We start from the raw sequence: 23,492 nt of genomic DNA, 5'->3' as shown, positions 1-23,492 counted from the left end.
AAAATATTTAAAATTTTTATTTTGAAGTATAATTCGGTGAAGAGTATATAAGATTCGGCAATACCGAATATAGCTCTCTTACTTGTTTTATAATGCAAATTACTGGCAGTGATGCTCAAATGTATGCAACCACCGCATCGATCGAATTAGAAAAGTTTAATCATTAAATCATGAAATCGATCGAATGTCATTAAACTTTAATGACATTCGAATGTCATTAAACTTTAATGACATTCGATCGATTTCAGAATTAGCCCATTTGTTTTAAATGTGTCAGATTAAGTACAACACATACATATATTTTTGATTGATTACCACTATCAATCTTCGTGGCGCACTTTCCAAAAGGGCTCTACATCTAGAAGGACGGATTGAGTACTCTTTGAATAGCTTAAATTATTCGAATAAATCCAATATCCCAAGGAAGCTGGGGTGTTATTATGTGACTCCTTTCGAAAAGAAATTCGTTCGAATTTGTATGCTTTGTACATTGCATTTCGAAAATCTTTCGCTTCGAATCGAATTACATAACCCCCCTGAACAATTGCAAATCAACTCGAAAACACCTGAGCTCCAACCTTGGAATTTCGTTACAAAATCTTTCCGTTTCCGAGATACCGAATTATTAAAAAAAACGTTTCTAAACCACAGTGAGTCATTCTAGATGTCTATTGAATGAAGTTCCGGACTTTGAGGGGCCCTTGGTAACATCACTAACGACTGCTTTGTAATGAGTGCTTCGGATTGTTATCGTGCATCGTTAAAATTAACTTAAAAGCGCCAGTTACTCAAGACATTGAGGTCAAAGGTCACAAAAGCCTAAGACGAATTGGTTGACACGGACCCGTTCATAACAAAACTCAACTTTTGTAACTTATAATTTTTTAGATAAAATAGTTCAGAGGGGTAGTGAATAATCAAAACGTTTGATGAATCGAATAACTGATTAATGGAGTTGTTTCATTAATCATACTACCCTAATTAACGTATGCGAAAAAATGCAATAAAACAGAAAACACTATCACCCCTATCAACATTTCACATGAAATATTTTCCCTTTTCCTTTTTTCGTTCATCAACTTTGTTCACGTGAAAAAAATTCCCCTTGTTGTGAAATTTTGTAAACAATAAACAGCTGTTACGAACAAAATCAACTATTGTGAATGTAAAGTTCATCATGATATTCCCGATAGCAATTTTCCCTTCGAGGGAAATGGATATTTCATGGGAACAAAATTTCACATGTTATTGCCGATAGGGGTGTATATTTTAGTCCTTCTTTCATCTTTGTAAAATCAACCGGTTTCGGTTTTTTGATACGGTTAACCGTATAAACCAAATTAAAGTTTTTTATGATAGGAAAGAAATTACACCTGGAATTAAAGCCAAATAGTTTATCTATTGCTATTATTTTCATTGTTCTGAAAAAATAATAAAAAAGGTAAAATTTTGTGTTAAGATCTATTTATTTTTCAATTACACATTTACTACTTTTTTCCTATAAGAATAGACCTTTCTCATAATGAATAAAAATTTAATCAGCCCAATTATGAATAAAAAATTCCGAGGGAGTTTGTTCCCCGGGAGTTTTTTCCCATTGAATTTGAATAGGAAAAATGAGAAAAGGGAAAAAACTCCCGGGGAATTTTTATTCATAATTGGGCTGAATATAAATCCGGTTTTTAGCATGACAAAACTGAAACCGGTTTTTGAATTTGCTGGCTTTTTGGACTCTATCTTTCCCCTTTAAAATTTCATAATCTTAGTTGTTTCTTTATAAAATAATCGTTATATGGCCCAATTTTATCCGAAACTGGCCGAATTCCGATTTTTAGCCTAATACGAACAAAAGTATTCAAATTTGAAAAATTTAATTACTTATTTAATCAGAATTTTTGATTATTCGTTTAGATCATATCTAGTTTGTTTAAAATAAAAATAATTATTTTTCACATTAATATTTTGTTCTAAATATGTATATATGTATTTTCGATTGTTTAATAATCATTTTATTTTTTTGTTTGTTTTTTATTAAAAATATTTTATAAATACATGTCATTTATAAATATTTAAGTTGCAATAGAGCAACTGACAACTTTTATTTTATCTTTTTATTATAAATTCTTTCTATGTATTTGGGAGGCCATTTTATAAGCAAATGTATGTATAAATATCCTCGAGAGTGTTGAGAAAACATAATATTTAAATAGGATGATGCATTTTCTTTATATTTATGTATGTATTTTGTATCTATTTTTACGTGTTTAGTTGAGTTTTTAAATATGTAAATATGTATGTATGTATTTATAAAAAAAAAAAACAAAATCACAATTAAGTAAATTAACTATTATTGGCTTCAATTTCTCTGTAGACTTCATTTTTGTATTCGTCTAAACCACCTTCAATAGCACGTACATTACGATTGCCACAAACCCATAATTCTTTGCAAACGACTTTGATTAAACGTTCGTCGTGAGAAACTAAAATGCAACCACCCTGAAAATATAAAATGAATTTAATAATGTTTCAATGTTAATTTTGAAGAAATTACCTTAAATGCATTGATGGCTCTGCCTAATGCATCAATAGTTTCTATATCTAAATGATTTGTAGGTTCATCAAGTACCAGGAAATTGGGTTCAGCTGAAAATTGGAATTATATTAATATGTTTAATGATTTTTATGTTTATAATTCAGTTATATATTACCCATGCACATTTTAGCTAAAGCTACTCGAGATTTTTGACCTCCTGATAAACTAGCCAAACTTTGTAAAGCTAATGTACCCGATATACCAAAACTACCCAATTGACGACGATATTCCTCATCTGGTCGGCCCGGAAAGTTTTCTGCTAAAACACCCACACAGGTTAAATTCATATTTAAATGATCCACATGATGCTGGGCGAAATAACCAATGCGCAAGCTGCGATGCAGCACAATATTGCCCAAAGGTGTTGTCAATTGACCAACAATAATTTTCAGCAATGTAGATTTACCGGCGCCATTTTCACCCACCTTTGTTTTTGGATAAATGAATGAGAATTTAATTTAGAATTCTTTTTATGATTATGATTTTTACAACTTACAATACATATACGGGAATCTGAAGTCGCCGATAGACTGACATTTTTGAATATAGGCGTGACATCATTTGAATTGTATTTAAATTCAATATCTGATATAGCCAAAACCGGCGGGTTTAGTGGTTCTACGTCAGGGAATTTAAGTTTGGCTTCTACTTCCTTTTCAACTGGTTTCAACTCAGGCCTATACAAATATGTACACACATTTTTTATTTATTATTTTAGTCAAACCATATATGGCCATAAATGATTAATATCTATGGCTTAATATAAAAAAGCCCTAACTCGTGTTTTTTTTTGTAAGTCCATATTTTCGTATATTTCGATAAATGGTCCGATCATATATCATAATTGGCCAAAAAATCATGACATAAAAAAACACGTGTTAGGGCCTTTTTATATTAAGTCATCGATATGTATATTAAATATAAGATTATTTGTATATACTTACAGTTTTTCCAACATTTTTATTTTCGATTGCACTGAAGCTGCACGATTGGCATTAAATCGGAAACGATCAATAAATTCTTGAACATGAGAACGATGAGCCATTTGGGCCTCATATTCGCGGCGTTGAGCTTTAAGTTTTTCATTTTTAGTCTTTTCAAATTGTTCATAGTTGCCCCTTTATATTGAAATCAAAAGTGTATTTAACATCAAAACCTATAATTGTATACAATAGTTAAAAAACAACTTACTTGTAAGCCTCTAATTGCTGGGAATGTAAATGTATTATATCTGTTGGCACGGTATCCAAGAAATTACGATCGTGAGATACTACCAAAACAGTGGTGGGCCAGGTTTGCAAATAGTTTTCTAACCATATTATAGCTTTAATATCCAACATGTTAGTAGGTTCATCAAGTAACAACAAATCGGGCTTTGAGAAGAGAGCACGTGCCAAAGCCAAACGCATACGCCAGCCACCAGAAAATGATTTAGTCGGTCTCGCCTGCATATCGGTATCGAAACCCAAACCTTTCAATATAACCGAAGCTCTTGCTATCGCTTTATCGGCTTCAATATTTTGTAGCTGAGTATAGATTTCACTTAGTTCAGTATTTAGAGCTGTATCTTGTGTGCCGCTATTTAATAGAGACATGATTTCTTTTTCACGAGTCAGAAGACGAGTGCGTTCAAAGTCACATTCAAGTACACTGTCAACGGCTGGAGTATCATTGCCAACCACCTCTTGTTCCACGTGCAAGACAGTGATATGTGACGGTATTTGAAGTTGACGTTCAGATATCATACGTAGTAGAGTAGTCTTACCTAAACCATTGCGACCCACTAGACCATAACGGCGGCCAAAGGACAATAGAATATTGGCATTTTGTAATAGGACTCTGGAAAAATAAAATCATCAAACTTCTATCAAACGCTTAATATACATATCGAGGGACTATATTATAAACATTGATAAACTATTTTTTTTCTTTCAAATTTATACCACAAATGTGGGCTCATTCTCATGGAAATCTATGCTTATAGTTCCCCCGATATGGTCAGTGTATATTTCCTTTATGTAATCAACCCTCTAAATTCTTTGTTCTACATATCTCAAAATAGTAATAGCATTACTTACTTGTCCCCGAAAGCCAAATCGAAATTTTCAATTTTAATATCCATTGAACGATTTGTACCCTTGGCATCCATTTTTGTAGCTTTTTTATTTGTCACCTGAGAAGCAGTTGCTTGTTGCAATTTGACTGGTGCTGCCGGAGCCTTGACAGCATCTTGACGTTTTTCTTGCTTCTGTTGCAATTTAGCCTCGGCCTTTACCAACTTTTTAGTGTCAACTTTCTGTAAAGGGTAAAATTGTAAGTAAACCAAAAACTCAATAGTACAGAAAATAATAAACTTACATTGGAGTTATCCTTATTTACCAACCATATACTTTGCATATCTTTATCAACCGCGTCCATATCTTTTGCCATGTCGGCAATGTTGACGGGAGCATTTAATACTTTGTGCTCCACAGCTTTGCTGTCAACTTTGATGATGTTAAAGAATTGTGTGCATAATTCACGAATATTGTCTTCGGTCTTTTCCACGCTGATACTTTGCAAAATATCGCCCACGGCTTCGTAGATGTCATCGCACGTCTCAAAATCATCTAAACTGCCGGCAAGTACACCTTCGACATATTCCTTCAGCTCATTGTCCATGGCCGGAAATTCCTTCCTCAATAACTCTGTTAATTGGCTCATTGTGTATGATTATAATTTTGATTATTTATTTTTTTTTTTGCAACAATGTGCTTCTTTTCAATCAGTTGGCAATTGACCTGGCCTTCAGTAGTGTTTTCAATTTTCACAATGTGTACAGAACTACTTCCACTCTCACCAGTTGCTTTCGGTAGATGACGTGTGTGTCTCTGAAATCTTGTATGGATTTATTCCTTTTTGTTTGATTTTAAGCAATTTCGTGGTTATTTAGAGTTCGTAAAGTATTTTATTAAATCTATATCTTGGAAAAAGTTGTGTATTAACTTTTTTTCACAAAATTTCTATCACACAAAAAATTAATCCAACAAGAACCACACATTCATACAACCAGGCAGCAATACGTGAACTGTCAAATTGAAGGAATGATCAATGCTGTCAGTATGTTTTGATTTCACACTCCCAGTTAACATTTTTGTATTCCCAAAACTCCCCAAAGTATATGATTTAGGTATTTATAAAATTGGTTTGGTTTCCAATTACTTTTTTTTTTTTTTTGTAAAATAATGTAAAAATGGTGAAATAGTGGGTCGAAAGTGGTACATATTGTTACGTTTGTATATTTTATTTAGATTTACACAACAACAGTTTAAATAAAATGTTTTATAAAAATACACTTTGTATAATATACTTACATTATATATACTTTTGATAATATTCAAGATTCTCAATAAGCTACACTGTGGTTACTCGTGCTACCAGTATTTATGAACACCAGCTCTCGAAGCACTCGATTTTTCTATTTCCTAAATGATCACTTAGAGTTTTTTAAAGCTGCTTCAAAGTTAATCTAGTCGATTAATTTTTCCGATTTATGAATCTTGCGAGCAGCCGTTACAGACCGTTAAATTCAAATTTATAATGCAATTTCGTTAGGATGCGGAAGAAAAATGCTGACATCTCCTTCTTTTGAAGGATTTTTGGTATATATCAAAATCGGTTATATATTATAGGCGGTAATCTTATTTCAGCATATATTAAAAAATGTAAATAACTTACATTACGTAAATATAAAATAGTTGTATATATCACCAAAAATTATCCATCCCCATTTGTCAAAAAATGCTATATTTGGTGAGAACTCCCCTAACTGGCAACACTGAAAATAATGGGAAATCTTGAATAGTATTGCCATCTTAGAATAACTAGCAGTGTTGCTAGTTTTACAAAATTATAAATCCACATTTTGTAAAACGGAAATGTTAATTCTAACGATTTTTTAATAAATTATTTTTAAATAAAAAAAAAATATATAGTACATAGTTACAAGGTGGTGTTTAGTATTCAGAATAATACACAATTAGTTAACACTCAATAAATGTTTTAATTTTTTCTAAGATAAATAAGGCCAATGTTTTCATATATGCAAGAAAAAATGGCTATTGGCACAAATTAGAGAAATAATGTGGTGGTATGCTATGGAGCATGATTACCACCGGTAAGCATAAAGCAATACTTATCATGTTAAACTGGTTGCCAGTAGGAGACTCAAGTGTCACTCAATTCTTCGTTGTGCCTAAGCGATGGAGACACATTGTCGGGTAAAGCTTGTCAGGATCTTGAAATAATATGAAGATATCCGTTTGTAATTTCTACATTTTTCATTTGCGACCCCATAAAGTGTATATATTCTGTATTGTTATAGATAGCGGAGTCGATATAGCAATGTCCTTCGGTCTGTTGAAATCATCTTTCCGAAGCTCCCAAATAACTTAAATAAATGACTACCTTGACGTTTGACATATTTTTTTTTACCTATATATGGGTGAAGACTATGTCATTAATATAGACACATACTTAATGATTGACAATTCAAAAATCTTTCCAAAGACTCATAATTTTTCAAAGTTTGTGCACCAAAAAATGTTTTCACCTAAACATTTTTTCGACAAAAATAGTTTTTAATATTTTTCCTAAAGTATACTTCGATGATATATAAGATTAGGAACAGCTTTTTTAATTGTTATGATACACAATTCTCCACACTTATCACTAGTTGAGACATGTGTTTTAAGGGCTCTATAAACCTGAAGATGTACTGACGAATTCACCCTTATTATAATTTCACAAGGAAATAGTATCAACTTTTTGTAAAAATACCGTAGTCAAACTTACCCATCTATTCCTCTTATTTCTTGCATTAATCTTTAAATAAAACGATTTATTTGAGGATTTTTTGTAGAAAAAATATATGTTTTTTATTTGTATAAAAACAATATTGAAAAAAAAATAATAATTAAAACGAAATTTATTTTAGTATTTAAAAAAAATTAACAATGATGCATTAAACCATGTTTTGCAATTTTATTAGAAAAAAATGTGCTACTTAAAATTAGTTAAGTAGTTACAAAAAAAAAAAAAATTAAAACTAAAAAAAATATTCAGAATAAAAACAGATGTGATTTTTTCATTTATAAAAAACAGTAATAACACAACAGTAGATTTAAATTAAACTTAAACAACTGCGGGAAAAGGATTTCAAATAATTTCATAGAAAAACAAGAAAAATAAAATAAATAATAAATTCAAAATATCCAAAAAGAGCAAAAATATTACAATTAATTAATTGTTAGAAGAGAACGGAAATAATTGTCTATAATTTGTTCAAAAATGTTACAAAATATCGAACTAATCGATTTGCATAAATGTTGTATAATTAATTAATTAAATAAATGAATAATAATAATAAATAAGCACAATATAATTAATTATATAAAATAATGCTAAATAATTTGTTTAAAACAAAATCGCTAAATTGTGTACAAACTATGTGTAAGTGTAGTTGGGGTTATGGGTTAGATTAAATAGTTATAAATGAAAGTGTATAAAAATGTATAACAAGGCTTCAAAATGAAATTGTTTCTTTCTCTTAGAATAAAAAACCATTAAAAATACTTTATATAATAAGACTTTTTTTTAAATGTTCATTTCTTTTCATTATTTCTTAACTTTTGTTACAATCGTAATCTTCATTCAAGTGCTGTTTTTCTTAATGGTAATTAAAGGATTAATATTAGATAATAAAAAAAAAAATGTACAACTATATTTACTATAAAAGTATGTATAGGAATAATACGGTTAATTAATATCTATGTTATTTCTTTTTAATACATAATAATTATGTAAACATTTAAGGTAAATTTTCTTTTAATTTAAAGTCAATTTGAAGCGTGTGTTGTATGTAAGTATTTTAAATTTTATAGTATGTATAGTATCTTCAGTAATTCTTAATATGTAATTGAAGAATTAAGTTAGTTGTTAATATAATACAAAAATATATTTTACAAAATTTTGTTGCTTTTTTCAATTTACAAATATTGAAATATATGTATTTAAGTATTTTTATATAATTTATTAATTATTACTTAAAGTGTTAGTTAAAAGTCCTCGTAAATAATACATGCATACATTCATCCATTTCACTTTAATTGGAATTTGTTGAAGATGTTAGAGTTTTGCGTTGTCTGGCACCACGACCAGTTAATAAGTATGATAAATCTAGGGGTGGCTCTTGGCATTTAGTACGTATTGATTTTATAATTTTCAAAACATTTTCCAAGTGCGTACGTTTTTCTTTGACAGACTAAAAAAATTTGAAATTGAGTTGAAGAAATTTATAATTTTGTAACTAATCTATGTGTATTGTATAACTTACCATTGGTGCTGGTGCGTGTGTATTTTCTGAGGCTTGACTTTGAGGTTGAGTTACAGTAGCCGGACTTTTGCTTCCTTGCCTTTTCTTGCTTGAGCTCTGTGGTGTTTTGTTTAATTCTTGTCTGGAGTTTAATAGTCCACTTGATGTTGATAAATTTATTGATGCTGGAGTTGTAGTTGGCGATTGGGTTTCGCTATCAGTCTTTTGCTTTTTCGGTTTCAACATAGAGGGATCAACATCATGAGGCTGCTCAAAAATAATATAACAATTTTATTAACAACACTCTATTTTTGTTTTTAATAATTATTGCTTCTGTAAATTTAATTTCAACTTGTTGAGCTGACTTATACAAGTGAAATACGCATTGGAAATAGAATTTTGTAAATTCTATTTCCAATTTAAATTTCAATTATTTGTATAGAATTTATAGAAAAATTAATTTTTGGACGATAATCTTAATTTCCATAATTGATTTAGTTTTGTAAAAAAATCAAGGATTAAGTTAATTAATATTAATGAAAATATATGTATTTTTTTACAATAAAAGAACCGATTGTTATGATTGTGAGGTTAAGCTAATGCCGAAGTATGGTCAATATATAATTTGGAAAAATGGGTTTAAAGATCAGAAATTACCTCTGATCTGAGGAACTGAACTGTTAATTGTTTTGATGTAATTATAAATAAAGGTCAGACAATATAATTTTCAAATGCATACGGTATATGCAATTTTTATAACTCCAAATTAATTCAAACTTACCGCATATGTTTTGGATATCTTTAATTTCTCATTAAATTTACGGAATGCATAGCTCTTTGTACAAGTCGGATGATTTGTTTTTGCTTTCGAGAAGAAACGTGCCGATTTATCCACCCTCAATTCACATATAAAACAATGAGTCTCATCGTAGCACTCAATAGGACGACCTTTGCAGAACGTAGTACGATCCAGGACCCAACAACGTCCCATTACCAGATCAATGGGGACAACTTCATAGAGCGGTACACGAACCACTTCATTAGGATAGAACTTACGAGATGGTTCGTGGAACGTTTCGTGCGGTCGAAGGAAATGGTGACCGAAAATAAAACGTTTACCATCGTCATCTTTCCATAAACGTTCCACGCGAAAGATGTCACATTCATTGTAGTCAACATCGCCAATTGTTTCGTATGTATGCTTTTTAGAAGGCACCACATTACCTGTGGAATCCTTGACTGGTATGTCACGCAAAACATAGACTGCATCGCCTTGGCGTACCTGCAGAGTGGTGCCACGCATTAGTGTCAAATAATAGCGATATCCCTCTTCGGTGTAATCGTCTAGGGGTATTTCACGGTCTACCTCGCGGGGTTCACACTGTTCACAGAGGTAGTTATCAGCATCGACATCGGCTTTGGTGCATTCGGTATGTTGCCAAACCATACAACGGGCACACTGAATCATTAGACCTTCATCTCTAAAAAGACCACATATACAACGTATTATATCTTCGTTCGTAGAAGTTGCGTTATTAGCCAATGGTATAGGTAAATTGGAAGTTGTAAGATTTTCTACAGTTTCCTTTTTGAGGATATTTGTTGCCAATGATTTCTGGCTATTATCTTCAAAATCCTTCACTAAACTTTCGTCTCTTAGCAGCTCTAAAAGGGCGCAATATTGTTTTCGTTTCTCATCAACAAAGCATTTTTCCAACAGTTGTACAAGCTTGAGTTTGTCTACTTCCTTTTTGCCAAAGCTGGCTTTAGCTTCTTCAAATAATTTCAGCATATCAGTATTGAATTCGGCCGGAAGCTTATAATAACCCTGTTCAATATTATTTTGTATGGTTTTCAAATCTGTTGCTATTTGCTTTTGCTGGACTTTTAAGGAAGCCTTTTTCTTTTTATTCGTACCAGCCGCTGATAGTGTGGTGTTTTGTAAGACCGACACCAGATTTTGTTGATCGTTTCCTGGATTTTTTTTTAGTTCCAAATTGGTACAAATATCCCTTAATATTTTTGCCATTTTAGCCATTTTTTCTACTTCGGGATCGTGTACAGCTAAAGTAAGACCACGTGTTTTAATATTTCTTGCTGTACAAAGTGCAGAAATTTGAGCGACCAATGAAGCTGGCGTTGATGGGCGTCTTTGAGTTATGGCTGCTGGGATATTAGCGCTGGAACTGACAGACAATGTGGTGGTAATATTTGTGGGAGTTTGGGGTTTAGGTTCAGTGCACGTTTTGGAGTTTGCTTTACGTTTAGCCTTTTTGGCTCGGATTTTGTCAAAGTTTCGTATTAGAAAGATCGAATACTGTTTGATAATTTTCTTTTCTTTTTCTGACAAAGGTTGCATGCGAGTTGGTGTTGCTACATCTTTAGTGGTTTGGCGCTGCATATTTTTTCGAGCTTTACGTTTGCGCTGACGACCTTTGTGATCGTCTTTAGGTGTGGTATCATTTGTAGGCTAAATTAAAGTTTTATGAAATTATAAAATGGGGAATAAATTTTTTAACATAGCTATTCGTGTTAGAAATTGTGAAAATGCAAAATTTAAATCTCCTTTAAGATAATTTTAATACATATTAAAAAGTCAGTATCTTAACTATAGGTTTTAATTCTTCATGTGTTGTTGCAGTGTTTTTAGAAAATTTATCGATAACTTCTATTTTATATCGAAAATCTATAATGAATTTTCATAGAAAATTTTATGGAAAACTTGAATTTTTCAGACAGTGATTCTGGCAGTTAGTTAATATATTTAACACTTGAATTTTCTATCAAAATTGATCGATAACTTTCTCTAGAAAATTTATCGATAACTTCAAATTGCTATAGAAAATTTACAATTAACTTAAATTTTCAATAAAAAAAACAGTGACTCTGTCAGTTAGGTCGAGCGTCACAACTCTCGTGAACATATGTTCTGATAGTCGAACACCAACAGTTGAGATTTTGAAATCCAGGTTGCTGAGAACAATAACACTCCTTGGCTACTGCTCATATCTCAAGACAATAATTGAACAGTTTAAAATAAGCACCATTTGGGTCCAGAATTAGGAGTTTGGATCTTTTTAAAGTTACAGTATTATTTCTTCACAAATTAATCAGATTTGTTTTGAATTGTTACCAATCCAATGATTCGATTATATCCATAAATTTGTTTGATACTATCAACAGAAAAGAAGTTGACACAGAACAATTACGACTTATATATATAGTAATATTTTTATCACTAAAATTTGTCTGCCACAACAAAAAATTCGGTCAATTAGAGCGAATAAATCCGGTTATCACAAACAAACTTATTTTCTCAGATTGACAAAAACCGAAAAATATTTATTTTAACCAGAAATAATTAATTTTCTAATAAATTAATTATAAAGCATATCCATATTAAAAGAAAATAATAATAATGGCAATTTGTGTGTAAACTCAGTTTATTGTGAGTCTATTTGATAGTAGATAACTGCATTTTGCACTTTCACAACAGTAAGAATGATGTAAACACCATCAATATAATACTCACCTTAGCCTCAATAGGTAATGGTTTAACTCTCTGTGATTTACCACCAATCACTCCGCGACAATGTGGTGTATTACAGCGGCAGGGTTGGCCCTCTGAAGGATTGAATAGTGAAAAGTTATAGTCGTATGTGAGTTCTTCGCCTTCGGTAATTTTGCGTTTGGCAAATAAGGCCATACGAGACAAACCATTGACAGACCATTTTTGCATTTCACAATTCGGTTCACAAGAATGATTAACAAAACGACAATCACTGCCCATACGTTGGCCGTCAATAACCAAACCTCCATCTAAATGCAAGCAATAATGATGAGTGTCATTTAAATAGATTGTAGCCATGCGATCCTTAAATTCCCGCTCTGTTACAACTTCACCCACGTACTCCAGGATATAGGTTCCCTTCTCAATGGACAATTTAGTGCGCACACCCCAACCCTTATTCTCGGTCATAAAACGTTCTACACCCGGAGCAATATCGTGTTTTTGTATCTTCTGATTGCGACATTTTTCACGTGTTGGGCAATTTGAAGGAGAGCACTCTGTGTAGACCATGCGATTAAGACAATTATCACCACAACCCACATCGGATTTGCAATTACACATGGGATGGTCGTTGGCCGCTATTGGTGGTGGCTTTACATTCTCTGCATAGATGTTGGTACGAATTTTGCGGAAGTTCCAAGATGGCACTGTGTTGCGATTGGGTAGTTTAGAGTTCTTATATGCCCACCAGATATCGTAAGGCAGTTCGAAATCATATTCCGTACGTCTCAAATATTTCTCGCAATAGGGCGGTGGTGTTAGTAGAGGAACTTTACCAACTTCTACCTCCTTTGTTGAATTGACAACTTCCGTACAACTGGTGGTCTTATCCATGTCAGTTTTTTTCTCATTGTCTTTTTTATTTGAGTTTTTCTTTGTAGCAGTTTGGTTCACTTTAAAATAATCCGAAAATAAACCGGCTGGTAAGTAGGTTTTCTTATTAGCTTTTACTTTTTTGGTAACAGAAGAATTTGTTGACGATTTCTCATCGCTGGTATCGCTTGCTTCAGTGTCACCATTTTGGGTGTTCAATTGACTTTCATGAACGGGTAGAATATCGTGTTCCAAATAGTCTATATTACAGTTTTTAGCCTTTGCATCCAACTCAATTTCCTCGGCTGTACGTGGAATTTCTGTTATAACGGGTTTAGAGACAGGAAGATTTGCCAACGGACTTTTTCTTGCTGCCAAAGGGTGTATGGAATTTCGTCGTTTTAGTTTTATTTTACAACTTAAAATACTTTTGGGGTCTACACCAGCTGGTAACTTTATGTTGGCTTCTAAAAGTGATTTTGCAGTTTTGGAGACAAGCGATTTTCGAGAAGGAGACGATTTTATAGCCAAATCCTTTATTTCGGTGACAGCTTTAGTACGTCTGGCTCTAGCAGCCAGTGGTTTGTCATCGTCATCTGGATCTAGCTGCTGTTGCTGTCGATGTTCCGTCTGGTTGTCTGGTTTTGTTATTGGTTTTGATTCTTTGAATGCAGCCAGCTTTTCTTCTTTAATGGCCTTCCTTTTAGTAAGATGTCTAGTGTGCCTGGTTTTGGGCGTTGTTAACGATTCAGCAGCTTGCTGTGTTTCCTTAGGGGTCGTTTTATCTTTGCTACTTAAGGGAGATTCTTGTAATCTTTCGAGTGCGACTACTGATAATCTTGGAGTTCTGTTATTGCGTTCGAGAAATGTTTGCGACGCTTCCCCTTGTTGTGGTACACGATCGCATTGTTTTTCTGGGGTTTTTACCCCACTTCCGCCAGCATCTTTGATATTTGTGTTGTCAACCGGTTGATCATCTTCTCCGTTGACTTCCAAATTTGAGCTTTCATTTATTTTGCGCTTTTTGCGTTTTTTCGTGGGAAATCCAGTGCGATTAATTTTACGCTTTCTTCTTAAAATCAAATTGCCACCAGTTTTATTAAGCAGACTTTCTACCACACGATTTCCGCCATTTTTCAAAGTAGCATCCGCAAATCCTTTGTTCAAATCCATTAGTAAAGGGGAATCTACCTCGGACTTTGTTATTATGTTTGTGGTGGCTTCGCTAAATTTTGTTATGGGCGGTATTTGTATTTCCAATTCGACTGACGGCTCAAATACTCCGGGTGGTGGACAGGACGATGATTCCGATTCAATTTGTAAAGACGTAGAAACGTTGGACTTTGACTTGATTACTTCATCGCCATGATTTGTAGCAATTTTCGAGACTACTCCCTCTAAACGAGATCTCTTTTTATGAACGGCTTCTGTTACTTGTTTAAGGCTACTGAGGGATTGCGGACTAATGTCCAAAAGTTTGCCACCACTTATGGAATTAGGATCTCCCACTGTTACACGTAGTGGCGAAAGAGTGCTTGCAGTTTTATTACTATTCGAATCCTCGTTGAGGATGTGAGGAGGTTGTTGCAAAAGATGTCGTTTTTTAGGCGTTAAATTGGCTTTAGCAGTTTTGGCATTAAACTGCTGTTGGGATTTTGTATTGGCTGTACTTTTAGCGGCAGCAGCAGCAGCTGCCCAAGCTTCTGCATTGTTGGCAAATAATTTTGCTGCTACAGCCACAGCAACTTCGCTGGACTTTTCACCTGGCGTTAGCAAATAATGACGCTTTTTAAGTGGTAATTTATGATCATCGGGGCTAGAACTAGGGGTTTTTTTGTGTCTCCTTCTCGAAGAAGTTCCTTGTCCTGAACTTGATCCAGGCGTCAGGGAATTGCCTTCTGCCCTGGCCGAGAGCATAGCGAAATCCAGGTTTTCTGATATTTTTCTTTTCTTTACGGATCTCTTATCTCTCGAATCTCGTTTATTTGATGTTGAAGCTGATGTGGATGCCGCTGCAGCAGCTGCCGCCAAACTTTGTTGCAATTTTGTAGCTTCCGCCATTAGTTTTTCTTTTTGTGACAAATTGCCGCCTGTCAACCTGTCGGTTAAACCAGAAGTTTGTATTCTACATCTCGAAGAAAAAGTATTGGTCAAAATTTCTATTTCTGTTAATAGTTTCGAATCAATAACAGAATTTTTACTGGAGGAAGAATTGTGAAAACGAAAGCTTTTACGCTTTCGACGTCTTTTTAGTTTTGTGGTACCAGCAGAATAGTAGGAACTGCAGAAACTAGCCACAGAAGACCTACGCGATTTAATTTTTCTTGCCGTTTGATTATTGCCCGGCAACTGCAATAGATCGTGGGCAAATTCCGATGTTGTTGAGTTCTTGCGCCTTAGTAAAGTTGTTTTAGCCGGTGTTTGATGCAAATCAGTTGCTACATCAAATATGCGTGTGTTATTGTGGCTGATACTGGCAAAAGAGTTGTGGGAATTGCTTTGACCACTGGAGCCTCGGCCGAAATATTCACCCGTCGCAATGTAACGATTAATTTCACCATATTTTTTGGAAGCACTAGTCGTAGGCAGCTTCTCCAATGATGGCTTACACACATATTCATTAGATTCCTCACTGCTCTGACCCAAAGACAAGCCAGCCAATTGCAAAATGTCTTGTTCGTCTTTTAAAGAACCAATAGACTTGTGCATAATTGAGGCTCGTCGTTTTCTCCTAAATTTCGATGATTTCGAACTCCCCAAAACACTTTCCTTGCAATCACTGCGGTAACCGCAAGATTTGGCTCTTGATTTACGCGAAACACAACTTTTGGTGCTGTAGCGGCTCTTGCAACTGGCATCGCTTTTATAGCCGGAGTTGTGAGAGGCGTGTTTGGAGTGACGAGACAAACGAAACGAGGAAGTGCCATAATCGGAGACATAACCACTTTTAGCGGCTAAAACTTTACTGCAAACCGTAGACTTACTGGAACGATCTCTCGCCCGTTCATCTGTACCACCATCACTTTTATAGCCAGTAGTGCTGCACACACTAGGCCTTCGAAATTTACGATTAACATCGATTTTTCGCCAAACGGGATCCAATTGTAAATCTTCTTTAGAGGTTTGCGGCTGAGCCTGAGACGAAGCTAATCTTTGTTTCTCGCTTACACTAGCTACAGCGGCGCTGGTTGATTGTCTTCTCTTATTACGTGGTGGAGGATATAGAACTCTTTCCGTGGCATACATTCTTTTGTCCAGTAAGGCAATATCAATTTTTGGTTTGCTGGTAGAAGAAGAACAGGAAGTCTCCGTCGTGTGTTTTTCCGGGGTGGTTATCAGGTTTTTATTTGGTGAATTTGTCGATGAAGTATTATCATTGGCGGACGAGGAAGCTAATGTGGTGCAGGGATGTGGTGATGTACTTTGCGTTGAAACACTGGTAGTAGAAATTACGCCAGAATCTGCCGATTCATTTATATTCGAGTTTTTGTTATTTACATGGACAGGAGAGATTGAGTTTATGGTTAATTCATGTTCTTTATCCGGTTTTTTAGGTCGTCCTCTACGCTTTTTGTTGTTGCTTGCTGAAGACGAAGCTATGCTGTCGGATTGTGAGTTTGTATTGAGTTGTAGCAAAATTTCATTTTGCATAAACGTATTCTTCGGCTTTACACTATCACTTGGTTTAGGGGTTTGTCCCATCATTTGTGTTTTTTCCATAAAATCTTGCAGTAACGTTGACTGATACTGGGGCAAGTGCTTCGTTTTGGCTTTGTGAAAGTGTGAAGTTGATAAATTATCATCATCATCAGACTGTCCCACCACTCTTTCGATAGCTGCTCGAACATTGGGCAATTCATTGTCACTACTTGATAAACCAATGTGTTCATTCCCATGTTGCAATGAGCCTAATGTGGCATGCAAAGGAGTGGCTGTTGCATTTAGATTGCTCGTTAAATTCTTTGAATTTATAGCTGTTAACAATAATCTAGGAGCTCTTTGTGTGATAGCCTCTACATTCGATACCAATAACTTTTGGGCCAATGGTTCGTCTTCAGAATCGGTTGAGAAAGCATTTTCCATGGTAATTTCAAGTGGTTTCAGTGTTTTTAAAGCTCTTTTTGTTTCGTTCCCTTTGAGTAGTACCTTTTTTCTTTTAATTTTGCGTTTGGATATTTTTTCTTGACCAACAGTTGCTATTGTGGTATTGGTAGCCTCTGAGCAGCCGGAATCAGTGGCATCGCTTAAGCAGGCCCTTGTTGTCGACACACCATCCGCTGTAGGCATTTTTAATGGCAATTGTACGATATCCTTGCGATTTTTTGACAATGGATTGACAATGACAGAAGACATATTTGTCGTTTTAGTCTCAGCCTTATTACGTGTTGGTGAAATTTTAACCTTTAACGAGTCTAACGTGTGAATATTTTTCAATAGCGTTTTATCTTCCTTCAAATGTTTGGATTTCGAATAATACGTTTTCTGTAACGCCGTTGGATTCACTACAATATTCGCTGGATTTGCAGTTGCAGCCGTTATTGTGGTTGTTGGTCGTATGGCAGAGATTTTCATTCGGAGACATCCATCTGAATCGGTACGTTGTATACTGAATTGTGTTGCTAATGTGATATTCGATAAGTTGCAGATACTGTTGCAGTTAGAGTTACTGCTGCTACTACTGCTACTGTTACCGCCGATATTCGTAGCTGCATCTGTTGTTGTTGCTGTTGTATTAGAGTTTTTCTTCTTTTCATGACGTTTCTTATGTTTATCTTTTTGTGGATTCTCATAGCCGTCCTAAAATAGGAAATATACATTTACTATTTCATAAACTTAATGTTTAATAGCTTTATTTATTATAAAAATAGTTATTTATACCTTTTGTTCATATGTGTTTTCTTCTTTTCTTTGCTGATGGGGCTTTTCCGAAACATTCCTTGATATTGCATCATTCAATGTGCTCATTATTTATTTAAAACAAACTTCTGAAAATAATGAAATTAAATTAAATTATTTACCAAATCTATACTATATTAAGCAAAAATATCAAGGCATCCTGATGTGTGTGAAGATAAATATGTCGAGTTAAATATGTTTCCACGTAACAGCTAAAGTTATTAGATATTTGACTCCAAAGTTAAATATGTTATGACGTAACGACATATTTAATTGTTTTTGGCATATTTGGACAAGTCCTTATTTGTCACTGATATGGACCATATAGAAAATTAAGCCAATAGACAACTATAACAAATGATTTTAAAAAATATAAATTTTAAAAATTTATCGACTCTGAGGGATTTTGGGCATATTTGGACAAGTTCTTATGTAACACTCATATGGACCATATACAAAATGAAGCCAATATCAGACGATATAACCCATTTGTGTGAAATGTATTTCTGAAATGTTAAACAAAATTTTAAAATTTCACTTTGAGGAATTCATCGATTCTTTGCTGGATTTTGGACATATTTGTAGAAGTCCTTATATTACTCCCCTTGAGGTTATCAATAATTTAAAATTGGAAATTAGTTTTTGCCAAAGGAGTTTTTGCGCAAGCCAAATGAGGCTGGTCGTGGTTGCTATCGCGCTCTTATTTCTAAAAAAACAGATCCAAAATTATAACAAGAAGTAAGCTTCAGATGCGGTTATCAATGCATCGACAATATGAAGCATTAATTCGAATAAACGTTCAATAATTGTCGAATAATCGAATACTGGAATGAATTTATTTTCAATCTAAAGTTAAGTTAGTTAAGTTAATTTATTGAGACTTTTTTTTCAATCTATAATTTTATTAAATATTTAATATATAAAGTTAAGTTAGTTAAGTTAATTTATTGAGACTTTTTTTCAATCTATAATTTTATTAAATATTTAATATAAAATAATATATTGAAGGAAACGATCTCAGAGAAACAAAACCATTAATTCATAATGTTAAACAAAGTTGGTCATCATTAGACATTTTCTAGAAATTAATTTCTTCAATATATTTTGGATTATGATCCCAATAATATCAAACATAAATAACACAAGGTGTCCTAATAATGACTTACGGTAGTATAAATTACCTGTAACATAATTATAATGATTTTGGATTTTTTTTTTTAATAAATATTTTATTTATATACCTTCAATTTATATAAAAAAGCCTTAGGGGCCATTAATGGCTAATAAAAGCTACTAAATTAAATATATTAACATTTAACAAATATAGTATATATTTATATATTTAATGATAAACAATTTAAACATTTTTATTAAATTCCACGTTCCTCAGAAAAAACAGTTAACCGTGTGAATTTAAAATGTTCAGCATGCCAAAATTATATAATAAATGATTTTCATTTTGTTTTCTATTTTCAGAATATAATTACTTCCTTATTTAAACGAATATGACAGATCAAATACTTTTGCATGGAACCACAAGGCCAGTTTAACAAATTGTTAAATTAAAAGGTGATTCGTGAAATATTAATATACAACAGTTTACAGCAAGAACTAGTATGCTAAAGACTGTTAAATATTTGAATATAATACCAAGTTAAGAACTCGACATTATTAATCTACTACAAATTAAGATGTGCAAAGCACCTAAGAAGAAATGCTCAAGATTTCCGAATATCATCAACATAATCACTGTTTTACTACTAAAATTATACAATTAGTCAATTCACAAGGTATTATATCAGTCATATTGTCATAATGTCTTAATATTCGACGACTCGGCGGCTCTGCTTAACAGATACTTAGGCGTTCCGCACAGGTTTCTGCTGGTTGGTTACGATAACATAATAAACAGAGTAGTATTATTTTAGGACATTCTTTGATTGAAAGACAAAATAACAACATTTTCAAATATTAAGATATTATGACAATATGACATGGTAGGATACCTTGTGAATTAACCAAATATATTTGAATATTAACTCTAATGTGAAAGTTTTTACAAACTTTTATTGATCTCATCGTTAGGAACAAAAATATCTATGTACCGCGTTCCACCATACACGACAGATTATACGGTCGTGTTCCTGAAGGTCCTAGGAGAATGGGGCTATAAACAGTCTTATTCGATTCCGAAAAATACCGTTTAGTAAAATGGCTTAAACTCACACAAGACCTAATAATTCAATGATCCACCCGGAAAGAAATGATATCAAGGCGTTTAGAAATGGTTCTCTCTAAAATAAACCAATAAAAATGGTATAGCCATGGAAATTATCAATAGAATAGCTCCTAGTTTACGCGAACGTGGAATTGATTCCTATAACATTATTGAAGAGATCAGTAACTTAAGTTAGTAGAAAAACTTCCAATTACATCAAAATAATCACACATACGAGTGTTGTTTTTGTTTTCACATAGTTTTTTCTACTAATACATTCTTACCACTTGTGTTTCTGACAACTGAGTTAGGTCTTTGACAGCAGAGTTTCCGCTCTATGTATATTCTCTATGTCTACTACCTATTTAAATCAGGTTTTATTTCTGAAATCGAATGATTTGTTGAAAATTTATTTAAGAAATAGTAAAATGTCATAAAACATTCAAAGTCGTTTCACAGTGGTTTCACCTCAAATCCACTAATTTTTATTTTTTATTAAAATAATATTAATTCTTTTAAGATTTTATTCTTTTCTTAATAAAAAATTCAATGCTGACAATTGAGTCATAAAATGCCGATATTGGCACATGTTCCCTTGTGCAGAAATGTGTCACAAATCATACATTTTCAAAAAAATGTAAATTGCTCAAATTTAATAAAAAAAGCTAGAAAAGAGTTATAGACTGTTTTACAATATAGAAATAAAGATTTCGTTCTTCTTCTAAGCGAAAGAAAACTGGTTCGTTCACATAAATATGAAGTTAGAGAAACCAAAACCATCTAAAATAATGTTCGCCGAACGTATGTGATTTAATTCGAACAGGTACATAAACGTAATCTATCAACATGTACTCTTAACCTTATAGTACCATTTGGAAGATATAAGTGACCATAATTTAAATTTTAATAGGTTTATAAATTATCTATTCCGTATCAAATAATTATGTAATCGAAAACGCCCATTTAAAATATTTGGTCAGATTTATCATGAGCATCTCCAAATTAGTATAAAAACATATTTTATAAGTAGAAATTATACAAAATAATTGAATTAAAAAGTAATTATTCAAACATTTTTTAAGATATAGCAATACAAAAATGCCAATAAAATTCCAAAAATAAGTTCTTTCATTGAAATTAATACCAAAAATGTGGGCTTGTTTGCTGTATATTCATGCAAATCATTTTCATGGAAATCTATGATAGAGGGTATTAAATATAGTTCCTCGATATAATAAATTTCATATTAAAAAATAGTAATTAATACAAATGTGTTATACCTACATAGGTATTCTTTTTCCAAAGGATAAATATATGAATATTATACAAAATCGATTGCATGATCTTAAAAACAAAATGTAAATTTATAATTTTTAGCCATTAAAAAACGAAGAACAATAATAACGTCCACATAAAATGCACAATGAATGAAAAATAACAAGAAAAACAAGAGCATAAAATAAAACCTGAAATTAAAAAGGTGAATACGTGTGATAAAGATAAATTTTGAAAGTGTAATTGACACTACAAATGCAAATTTGGCAGGGAAGAAAGAGAATTAAAAAAGCAAAATATAAAAACGCGCGGGGCTCAATTCGCTTTTATTAATCAACCACAAGCCCAACCTAATATGATGAAAAATATAAAAACGCAAGGGGCAATGAAATGTGGGCATACATACAGACATGTACCTACATACATACGTACTTTAAAGGACAATGCAACAACAGAAACAATGAATTAGGCATACCAAAAATACAAAAGTACTGAAAGTCTACATTAAACAACATCAGCCAGTCAGGCGTAAATGGCAGATGTCTTTTACTCCTTTATAGTTCAAAAACTAAGTAGAGTGTATGGACTAAAATTTATCCATTAAAAATAATTTAATTATATGCATTATACATTTTTTCTAATAGTTATGAAATTAGGTCACCGTAAACTTTATAGATTTTAGAATTCTCATGGCCGTTTGTCCTAGCCTGTCCAACAATGTATACGCCAGTAATATTAGTAGCCAAATTTTTTATTGCTAATAAATTTTTCACCTCATACTAAAATAAATGAAAATGTTATAAAACAAAGGAATTTTATAATACCTATGATATACACATCACACATTTTAACTATAAAAAAAACTTTCATTTTTTTCATATATTTTTACTTACACTATTATTATAATTTTCATGCACTAGCAGTATATTTTAAACATTTGTTATTCACTTTTGTTTTTTCACCGTTTATTTTTTTATTGTATACTTTATATAAATTAAAATAATAATTAAAAATAAACAAATAAACTCTACACTTAAAAAATTTTTCTCTTGGACTATTTCTATTTTTCTTTTACTTTTTTTTCTTTACTTCATTTGTTTTTCTTTTCTTGAATGCACATTTACATTCTTAAAATGGCGCCGTTTTCTACTTTTAGTGTAGGGAAAAAAGCGTCGACAAAAAAATTTCACTTTTGCTACGCAGCACAATTTGAGATTTTCACTTGCAATGTATTCCTTAAATTTTTAATATTTGCATTGTATTTTATTTTCACTCTGTAGCTTTGCTCTTATATTATTGATTTTTAATAAATTCATTAATTAATTTCTTTATTATTACCGTAAATTTTATTATTAAAAAACTAAAGTTATGAAAATCGCACACGAAAATAAAAATGAAAGAAAAACACTAAATACAGAGTTGTAAAAATAGGTAGTTAATTAATATACAGCTGTGCTACAATACCCAGCAAACAAATTATTGTAATTCATAACACGGTTTATAGACTTCATATATATCATAGGTGTCGATAGCACAACTGTTTATTTGTTCTTCAGTTGTTTAAAGGTTCGAACCTTCACTAGTGTTTGTTGTTGCGAATACTACAACAAACGTAAAAGCAACAAAAACAACAGGCTTGAAATTAGGCAGTTTAGTTAGGCAAATTAGTTTGGTTTTTGTAAATGTTTTACTTGTTGTAAAATCGCTCTACCTTATAATGAATTCTAATTCTTGACATAGATTAATCAGAACCAGAGCTTTGAATTAATTAATT

General features: G+C 32.4%; 2 protein-coding genes across 2 annotated transcripts; both read right to left on the bottom strand.

Annotated features, from left to right (window-relative positions):
- Positions 1–1,960: 1,960 nt before the first annotated feature.
- On the bottom strand, positions 1,961–5,677 carry LOC135953224 (ATP-binding cassette sub-family F member 3). The gene is made up of 8 exons (XM_065503006.1): positions 4,952–5,677; positions 4,672–4,889; positions 3,785–4,432; positions 3,538–3,711; positions 3,090–3,270; positions 2,709–3,018; positions 2,552–2,643; positions 1,961–2,496 (listed from the first exon to the last, which is right to left on the bottom strand). Exons 1-8 carry the CDS (start codon positions 5,294–5,296, stop codon positions 2,341–2,343), a joined length of 2,124 nt encoding a protein of 707 aa, XP_065359078.1. The 5' UTR covers positions 5,297–5,677; the 3' UTR covers positions 1,961–2,340.
- A 1,806-nt stretch (positions 5,678–7,483) lies between these two features.
- On the bottom strand, positions 7,484–23,121 carry ash1 (histone-lysine N-methyltransferase ash1). The gene is made up of 6 exons (XM_065506187.1): positions 22,612–23,121; positions 18,208–18,314; positions 12,478–18,126; positions 9,727–11,415; positions 8,967–9,212; positions 7,484–8,894 (listed from the first exon to the last, which is right to left on the bottom strand). Exons 2-6 carry the CDS (start codon positions 18,292–18,294, stop codon positions 8,736–8,738), a joined length of 7,830 nt encoding a protein of 2,609 aa, XP_065362259.1. The 5' UTR covers positions 18,295–18,314; positions 22,612–23,121; the 3' UTR covers positions 7,484–8,735.
- Between the last annotated feature and the right edge of the window lie 371 nt (positions 23,122–23,492).

Source organism: Calliphora vicina, chromosome 3 (genome assembly GCF_958450345.1).
Source record: "Calliphora vicina chromosome 3, idCalVici1.1, whole genome shotgun sequence".
Taxonomy (NCBI): Eukaryota; Metazoa; Arthropoda; class Insecta; order Diptera; family Calliphoridae; genus Calliphora; species Calliphora vicina.
The sequence above is the reverse complement of the archived record's forward strand: the minus strand, read 5'-3'. Positions and strand labels throughout refer to the sequence as shown.

Excerpts from the sequence above, each read along its gene's own strand:
- LOC135953224 (XM_065503006.1), bottom strand. The coding sequence starts at position 5,296 with ATGAGCCAATTAACAGAGTTATTGAGGAAGGAATTTCCGGCCATGGAC. Across the intron at positions 3,271-3,537 it reads ATAAAAATGTTGGAAAAACT|GCCTGAGTTGAAACCAGTTG; the intron begins GTAAGTATATAC and ends ATATTTGTATAG. Across the intron at positions 2,644-2,708 it reads TTTAGCTAAAATGTGCATGG|CTGAACCCAATTTCCTGGTA; the intron begins GTAATATATAAC and ends TCCAATTTTCAG.
- ash1 (XM_065506187.1), bottom strand. The coding sequence starts at position 18,294 with ATGAGCACATTGAATGATGCAATATCAAGGAATGTTTCGGAAAAGCCC. Across the intron at positions 18,127-18,207 it reads AAAACACATATGAACAAAAG|GACGGCTATGAGAATCCACA; the intron begins GTATAAATAACT and ends TTCCTATTTTAG. Across the intron at positions 11,416-12,477 it reads CATTACCTATTGAGGCTAAG|CCTACAAATGATACCACACC; the intron begins GTGAGTATTATA and ends ACTTTAATTTAG.